This window comes from Diadema antillarum, unplaced genomic scaffold (assembly GCF_040938485.1).
Source record: "Diadema antillarum isolate AM-2024a unplaced genomic scaffold, OU_Dant_1.0 seq00001753_RagTag, whole genome shotgun sequence".
Taxonomy (NCBI): domain Eukaryota; kingdom Metazoa; phylum Echinodermata; class Echinoidea; order Diadematoida; family Diadematidae; genus Diadema; species Diadema antillarum.
Window position 1 is genome coordinate 191,934 of NW_027272435.1, and position 9,672 is coordinate 201,605.

Here is a 9,672-nt window from a genome sequence, read left to right on the forward strand (position 1 = left end):
TAATATTAACTTTCAAAACAGTAGCATTATCTTGTCAATACTTAAGTTGCAAGTAACTCAATGTATATACAGCGTGTCCCAGAAAAAAAAAAAAAACGAAACCGCGTTTCATTGCGATTCTTTGCGATCATAATCATATATTTGCTTCATGAGATGCTCATGGATTGAAAGATACAAGTCTCTTCTTTTATTTGATGCACAACTCGTTGTTCATAATTCATGAATGACTTACTTAGAACAATCATAGACAGTGACCTCCCCAAAAATGAAATCATGGCTTTAATATCCATTCTTTTTTCCTTTCATGCCAATCCCATGCGTAAAAAATGATTAATGCTTAATTTGAAAATATACTTATTTTTACCCAGATAGATAGTAAAAACGCCTGCCCGACTTGGCAGATAACAATGGCCTTCATGCTTCAATCTACAAAAGGGAATGTTACAGACGGTTCGGTTATGAATAGGGTCATAAATTACCACGTGATCATGAGCTTGCCTGCCCCTACAGGTAACCACAAAGCAAAGGATGGTCATCAGCGGAATGTTTTGGAAGGTAGGGTGGGAGTAACGAACCGGAAAAAAAAAAAAAAAAAAAAAAACCTTCCGAGCCCCCCCCCCCCCCCCCATAAAATGATGATGCATCCCCTCTTCTTGCTTCGCCTCCCCCTTCAAAAACTTTAAAACCCTGTCAGTGATGAAGGATGAACCATAGGGAAATGCAGCGAGGAATGAAAGCAGTGAAATAAGTTTGAGGTAAAAAATCATTAAAATGTGTATCATTGTTGTAATGTTGATCTCCCGTAGCCACTGGACTGCGTGCAGCCTGAGAATACTCACGATATTAGTCTTCAATTATTGGTTATGTCTCATAGCTTATTCTAAATAAATGACTACAAAGGGTAGTCCGTCTCATACAGCACTATCTGTAAATACCCCCACCCCCTGAACAACATTCACTGTAGCACTGCGGCTGTTTTGTGTGAATTCATCGGTGCAGATGAGCCCATTGTCTAATGCTCAGTCGGGAGACTGAATGCTCGTTTTCTTCGACTATTCGTAGAACTGGTATAGGAATGAAATATGGTTTCATAGAGATATTTCTCAAGCATGCGTCATTTATATTTGACGGGTAAGGTCTCATATGAAAGAAGAAAAAAATGGTTATTTGGGTTATGAACTTTGTTTTTCGAAAACGTAACTTTAGAAGTCTGAAAAATTCACTTAAAGTCACCATTTGCGAGTGGAAATGAAAATTTGGTAGCACCATTTTTCATTGTTCTAACTCAGTCATGCATGAACAATGAACATTAAGTTGTACATCAAATGAAAGAAGAAAAGTTAATCTTTCCATTGATGTATATCTAATGGAGAAAATTTTCGATTTCGATAGTACAAAGTTGGATGGAAACCCGGTTTCGTTTTTTCTGGGACACGCTGTATATATGTGACCCTGCACCTCAAAACAAACAAAAAGTCGCCAGACATGAATTTTTAGTTAAGACCATATTCTTAAAGAGCAGACTTTAAGCTTTAAAATGATATATCACTCAAATCAAATGGACTCTCCTAACCTATCTAAATATTGGAAAGAAAGCACAAACTCAGGAAAAGTGTGAACTGAGAAAAGAGGCTCTGAAGTACAGTGTCTATTCAAGCGCTTAATCTTTACCAAACCGTGCTGGCTGTGCGATGAATGGGACAAAAAACAGGAAGTAAACCACCAGAGTAACAACAATGAAGAGATTATCAGATTAAACTGAAATTAAACATACCTCATTAACACACTCCGTCCATAACTAATGCCAACTTTCAAAGCAGTAGCATTATCCTTTCAAAAGTTAATAGAGTTGAAAGTGAAGAGTGTGGACAAGGTTTTTCAGAAATGAAAAAGGGATTCTAAAGACAAACCTAATTACACTATTCTACCAAAAATGTTCGAGATAAACTGCTAAAAAAACATACTTTCCTGCCCGATTTATGATACCAAATTTTAGCATAATGTAAAAGAAGACCCGCTCTTTCAGAAAATATGAAAAAGTCAAGTTCGGCTAGGTTGACCCATTTCACTTATTTGTGACCCGCTACAACAAAAGGGTCCTAAAGTCGCGCACGGTCGAAGCCGTGAAAATCGAGTTTGAAGTCAGAGCCTCAAAATTGGTCGAAACTTACGATTTTCTGATTTTGACATATTATTGTAGTCTGACATATCTTCTATCATCTGTCGAAATTTTGAAGCAAAATAGCGAAAGGAAAGACCAAAAAATAGCGTTTTTCTGAGCCATGTTTTTTTGGCGTTTCAACGAAGCAGAAACTGGTTCCAAAATTTGGATTGAGCGCCACAGATAGGCTCCGCCCCTAACAACGACCAGAGTGATCTCATTGGTCAGTTTGCTGCTTGCCGCTAACCGAAGCGTGAAGCTCACACACTGCCCAGTCGAATGGTGCGTGCAGGCGGGGTGCGCTATGCCCAGCCACTTCTCCTGGCATCCTGGTCACTGATTGGTCGATGAGGAGACCACCGACCGCTGTGCTTCAATGAGCATTTCGGGATTTGCTAGGGCTTGCCTTCTATTGTTCGGAGGTGAATACTGACTTGCATGTCCCTTGATCGCGATTGCGTCGCAAGGAAAACTTTTACGGTGCTTTTTCTCGAAACAGTGATTTCCCAGACGTTTCGACATGCTCTCTTTTAAACATCGATATCTCCGCAGCCGATTATTTTTATAAGATGTGTTATATATCAATTTAAAGCAGAAAGATTAGGAAATTATGCCATGCAATTTTCAAATAATTGACCTCACCCGACTTTAGGATCATTTTGTTGTAGCGGGTCACATTTTCAGTCCTCACGCAAAATCAGTGTGTGCGACGTTATGTTCGTTTTGAGGTGCACTGTCACATATAATATACAATATAAATGTGACCCTGCACAAAATGGTAGAGGAGCGTTTAACGAGACGAGGGGGAGGGATTTACGGGTGTGTATATGTTTTGCTATCATTTCACGGCCTTGCTGAAAAAAAGATTGCTCATAACTAATAGCAAGCTTTTTACCGTGGTTAAATAGATAACCTCATGCAAACTAAACTTCAACTCCAGCGCAATCAGTCCTTGTCCCTTCCTAAAGGTTAGTGTTTTCCACAGAATGCATAACCCATAACCATTAAGAATGCTCATGACCATTAAGCAGGTGCTTGTATCGGATCTTTTACATGAGCCTCTGTTTTTGAATGAAACAATTATTTTGAACATCAGTTTCACATATGTATATATGTATCTATGTATGTATGTATATAGTTGAAATACAACATCCTCTATTCTCTTTGAAAAAGTATCAACACAAATATGCTGTTGGAAATAAGATTTCATTTGAATTTGAATTTGAATTTGATTTTTTTTTCTGAGCCTTGACACGGTTCTTTTTTTTTTCTCACTGGTGGGACTGACTTTATTCACAAAAAAAATAAAAGAAATCGGCACTGTTTGATCACATGATCTTGTGAGACAGCAGTATATTTACGCCTCTCTGCCATCATCAAAATATTGGCATCGTTTCTGGGCCTAAATATTTTAGATTTTCGTCTCTATAAAGATTTCAAAAAATCTAGACCGTAGTCCAATTTGCCGACAGACGAATGCGTGTTAAAAATTCTTGCTGTGAAATCTGCAAAGTGTCTAATTACTACTGTAGCTGTGCACAGGCATCTATGGTTGAGAATCATCTATCAGGTAACAGTCTGCTCCGTGTCTGCTTACTGTAATTCACAGTCCAAGTTGTTCAAGTTATAACATTTATTTTCCATCTTTTTTTCATGTAGGAAATCACATGCATGAAATTATTGTACAGGAAGGCAGAACCTCAAAAAAGCAAAGCTTGTGGTGAGCTGCCTTACAAAATACATTACATCACAATCACAAACACACACAAAAAAAACACAACGAAATCAGTCATCTAGTAGAGAATTAAATTGTCTATCATGTAACAATGAAAGACCCAACAGTTGCTAGCAGGTGAAATGAACGTAAACCGTTGAGACAGTTCACTCCAGCAGTTTAAAAGCCGGACGATCGTCGCCCCTAATGGTGCGTTATTTCGTAAACTCCCGAACGACCGAAGTTTGTGCACGCAATTGCGCAAAGCCAGACTCGGTGCTTTATTCATAAACGCGTGGGACAATGCTGCCACTGAGACACGTGTGTGTGTGTGTGTGTGTGTGTGTGTGTGTGTGTGTGTGTAAGCATCATACACAAACATTGTGACCGCGAGCTGCGATGATTGGAGGAGAGAGGCCAGAAGACGCGTGGCTCTTTTGGATTCTCTTTCCGCGCATATGCACTGAGAGTGTGCGTCCTCTCGTGGCGCGAACAGCCATTTTGGGTCAGGAGATTTGTAGTCTAAATTGTTGTTCGCTGACCCATTGAGTTAGCGCTGTTCTCATATAGTGTCACTATATTTGGTACAGAATGGAGGAGGCAGCATGTTGCGTTCGTCTCTGTGCCGCTCAAACCACTAGCCACGATTGTAAGGCTTTAAAGTAAGACATTGTTTGTTAAGCATTGTAATACCTGTGACTCCCTGATATCATATGTTATGTAACGCCTGAAGAGAATCATTGTCATTTGATTGCTTGTTTGACATTGATCATTCGGCCCATTTCACTATGACGTCATTATCTGTGCAATTGTGGCTCCATGTTTTTTATCGTGCAATTTTGAATCCATACGATTTGCTTCATTGCACGCTCACTGAGAGCCCGGTACATTGCGCGTGTTAAACGCGCTTGTGTTAGCAGTATGTGGCGACAGCGGGCCAGCGTAAAGTGCTTAGTGAGTACTCTCGCGATCTCAAATTCTCTCTTGTTTCTAATTTACTAAAACATCAAATGACAAGGATTTATTTTGGGAGTTATATAAAACAAATAATAAATGTGTTTCATTCGTGCGATGGAAAGAATATTTCATTCGGTGGAAGATGAAATATTTGCTTCATTCAACTCGGCAGCGTCTCGCTGAATGGATCACTTCATCTTTCACCTCATGAAATATTCTGTCCATTGCACTCATAAACATTCATTATTTGAATACCATTGCACATTACTACTCAGTGTATGTTTATGTGTAGAAACAACTATACTGGGAGAACCCACATGTCCGAATGTGGTAGCAGAATTGGAAAATGTCTGTCCCGAGAAGTTCTCCGAAAAAACCGGCAATGTTGTCCGGTCGACACCCAAATATGTCCCACGTGACCATCCTCAGTATGACGTCATGGTTCCCGAAGCAGCGAGAGGGAAGACCATCTTTTACTGTGCCCACCCGGGTAAGTTGTTGCAAATGATTACAATTTACGTGTATTTTGACATTCACTTGAGTTCAAAGGTTATTCCTATACCAATGCAATGCTGAGAATCACAAATCCAACTGGACCCCATGGAAGACCAGCTTAACATAGCTGAATAATATGGGCTATCCAGCCATCTTCTCAGATGCAAAATGAACAGACAAAAAGAAAAAAAAACAACACAAAAAAGACACATATATGTAGACTGCCTAGTTCGCCTGGGACTACAGCTTTAAATAACCAACTATCATGTTATTTCGTACATCCAAAATTGGGAATGAGAAATGACTAGCACAATAACATTTATCTTGTCAAATCGAAAACAGAATCAAACACTGCACATCAGCTGAATAAGATGATAGCTATTTTCATTCTCATGTCGAGTTTCTTTAATCCAAATAATACTCCCCCCTCCCCCCGCCGCCATGTTACATCGGTAATTCTTGCCATTTCAGGTAAAAGGTGATTTTCCCCACACAATGTCCAATTAAGCTACCTTGTGAAGGTTTGTTGCCTGGTCAAACCTTTGATGATTGCATGTTTGTAAACTATCACTGTATATGGCGCTCTTGCAATCTACATGTCAATTGTGTATAGCGCGCTCATACGCCTTTTTCTCATTTTGCAATCTCTTCAAAGAAAGAGTAAAATAACTCTGATGCATGTACGATACTACCATATTTTTTATTATTCTATACAAATTGCAGATTGCGTGCCTAATCCTTGTCTGAACGGGGGGACGTGCTCCGAAACTCTTGAGAAATTCATGTGCACGTGCACCAGGTCATTTGTCGGAGAACTGTGTGAAGTGGGTACGTAAATATCAATTCATTATGATTATGACTATAACAGTACGTGAAAAACGACATTCAGTCATTCATATAAAGCCATGTGATTAATGTGTACACGGATACATTTCAGTTGTCAGAAAATATTAATGAATTTGACTGAATTTACGACAAACGACAAACTCTCGGATTTGTGTTTGAATTGTCGGAGTATCATCTTTATTTAGCATTTCCACAACTTGTGTGTATTTATTTTCGTCTTGTCTCCTTTGTAATGAAGAAATAGTCTGCCCTGGTGGTGCGTCGTCCCCAGACTCTTGCTATCTCTACCGCCAGGATCGTCTGCAGACTTGGGAAGTGGCGCGGGATAGATGCAATGAACTCGGAGGATATCTGGTTGTCATAGAAACGCCGGGTGAGCTGTCCAGCATCCGAGAAGACGTTCTCATTTCGCACTACGGAATTACAACCTTCCCTAGGATATGGACAGGGCTGAATGACAGATCGTCTGAAGGGATCTATACGTGGGAACGTGTCGGTGGTACCTTTCCCCTCTCAAGTAGTATGTGGGAGTGGGGTCAGCCTTGGGGCCCCTCTGCAGCCGAACAAGACTGCGGGAGCTACAAAGGATATGCGCTGAGAGACGATCCATGCAGCCAGCAAATGAGCTACATCTGTGAATTCGGGCCTCGATAGGACATTCTCAGAATCTGCATCTTTTCTTTCAGTTGTCTCTGCATAGGATGCACATTAATCCCTGGGGTGGATCTAGTTGTTGTTGTTGTTGTTTGTTAAGGGGCGGGGGGGGGGGGGGGTGGGAAGAGGGGACTTAATGCAATGACGATTTCCTTCTTTTAATGTCTGTTTCCTCGTTTGTTTTCCTAACTTCAGAGTAATAAAGAAAATCACAAGGGCCTACAACTATTCTTCGCAACAATCCTGTCTCTTAAAGGCATTGTTTACCTTTTTTTTTGCAGATGAAACAAACTCGGCTTTAAATAGTGCTTCATAATAGTTCTGAAATGATATTTCCTGATAAAAACAACCAATGCAAAAAATTTACGCAGTATAATCAATGATAAGTAATTGTTAGTATATAAAGTGAACAACAGCTGTTATGATAATAGGATTGTTTCTTGAAGAAGCCGTCTACATTGTTGTTACTGTTAAATGAGAGAAAAAAAAAAGTGATATCTCCTAGTATTTTAGTCGTTACCGCAATTTTTGATAGGATTTTTGTAACACAACGGACCAAATAGATGTGCATCAAATGATAATCCGAACATTTCCTAAATCACTGCTCCCATTGGTAAACAGCACTTTTAACACCAAATATCAATTCTGAAGTTTCCCATCAAATAAAAGAGGGCAATCTTTGGAAATAAAAAAATGAAGTATATATATTTATATCCGGTAGTATTAGAATTTTCATAGTCAAATTACTTTATTTCAATTGTTTGTTTGTTTGTTTGTTTGTTTGATTGATTTTTCTTCCAACACAATTTCATACATAAATCAAAATTTTCAGTAATATCACATGGAATATCAGTAAGCAGATTACAAGTACATGATTCAAAGAAGGAAAATCGATGTGTAAATTAATTTCATTAATAAATCATAAATCGTATTACCAATTTTCCAAATAATTATCTGAGAAATTATGCAGAAGAAGGACTGCCACTATAAGCAAAAGCTTGAGCACGTGGCTGCCCATGGACCTATCTACATAATACACAAAAAATTATATTGTTTGCGGAATGGAGAAATACTACAAAATATAAAACACTGTAAATACATTATGTTTTTTATATTCCTAGTGCATAGATACGCATAAGAGTAACGTGTGATGATGATGATGATGATGTATGATGATGTTGACAGGGTAATGGTGAAGAAAAATGTGATAATGAAGATGAAAGTGATAGTGGTGATGCTGAAGATAATGGGAATGAAATGAAATAATAGACACAGAAACATTGCGTACATTTATTGTAGTTTTAAATCCAATTTACATGAAAAGAAATGTGATCAAACAAAACAAAATATATATTCAAATGCTATATTCATAGATTGTAATCTGACGGTAATGTAGTTTTCAATCTAGCCTTGAAAGAATATAAAGTTTTACATGATTTAACATAATCTGGGAGTGTGTTCCAAAGATTTGGTCCATTATGTCTTATAGATTTTTGCGCAATTAATAATCTGGGATTTACTAAATGAAAATTTTGCGAATTACGAGTGGGATATGAATGAACGGTATAATTCAGTTTAAAGAAATCGTGAAAATGTTTGGAAGTAAGTTGTTCAAATACTTAAACATAAAAAGCAAAGAATGTAATGTATTTATATCAAATATATTCAGTGTTTTTATCTGAAAAAAAAGTGAACTGGTGTGGGCTAAGTATTGTGATCCAGTACAGATGCGAATGGCTTTCTTTTGTAGTAAATAAATAGGGTTGAGTTTAATTTTTGAACTTGTAGCCCACACTAGATTACAATACATAATATATGGTAGGATTAAAGAATTGTAAAGCATAAAACGAGTATGTTCAGGAAGATATCTTTTCATCTTTGAAAGAACACCTATATTTCTAGAAATACAGATTACATAATACATAACGTATATGATCATTACAGGTTAGGTTTTCATCAATAAAAATGCCTAAAATTTTAATAGAACTTTTACGTTCAAGAAATACATTATCAATCCTAATATTATTTACAAGATCATCTGTATGAGTTTTCATATGAAGACTTTGTTTGCAAAAACCGATAAGTCCATTTTCGAAGATTTTGAATTATGGTCTCTGTCTTAAAGTACAAAATGATACCTGTGAAATGATGTATTGGTCATTACATAAAGGTACATTTTTGAAGTTATGGTCAAAAGAAGCAAATATTTTGTTATTATTCTTTTTATTTTCTTGACCTTTAATTGCAAATATCTCCATTTGACAAATATGGACTTATCGGTTTTTGCAAACAAACTCTTCATATGTTTAAAATAAATATAATTTGTTTTATCAATATTAAGTGATAATTCATTATTCTTTTGATACTTTTGGTAACTCTGCATTAAGTATAGATATCAACGTTTCTATGTTATCGTGGGAATAAAAAAATATTCGTGTCATCGGCATCTAATATAAATGATAATATAGACGACGAATTAACAATATCATTGATATATAAAAAAAAAGAGAAGGGGACCTAATATTGAGCCCTGGGGCACACCACATTTTATCGGTAAAAAACTTGACATGTCATTATGTATAACATATTGCTGTCTACATGATAAATAATCCCTAAACAACGAGAGTGCAACACCGCGAACACCATAAAACTGTAACTTTTTAAGTAAAATATCATGTTGTAACGTATCAAACGCCTTAGATAAATCCATAAAAACTCCTATAACATGTTTTGTATTTGCTATTGCGTTTGTAATTTGATCATACAACTGGACCAAAGTCAAATCTGTAGAATAATTCTTTCGGAAACCATATTGATGTAAATTCAAAACTGCGCAGCATGATTA

The 9,672-nt window shown here is 37.2% G+C and overlaps 1 protein-coding gene across 1 annotated transcript; it reads left to right on the forward strand.

The window, feature by feature from the left end:
• The first annotated feature begins 5,270 nt into the window (after positions 1–5,270).
• LOC139712046 (perlucin-like protein) lies at positions 5,271–6,827 on the forward strand. Its single transcript, XM_071623884.1, has 2 exons — positions 5,271–5,322; positions 6,412–6,827. Exons 1-2 carry the CDS (start codon positions 5,271–5,273, stop codon positions 6,825–6,827), a joined length of 468 nt encoding a protein of 155 aa, XP_071479985.1.
• Positions 6,828–9,672: the final 2,845 nt, after the last annotated feature.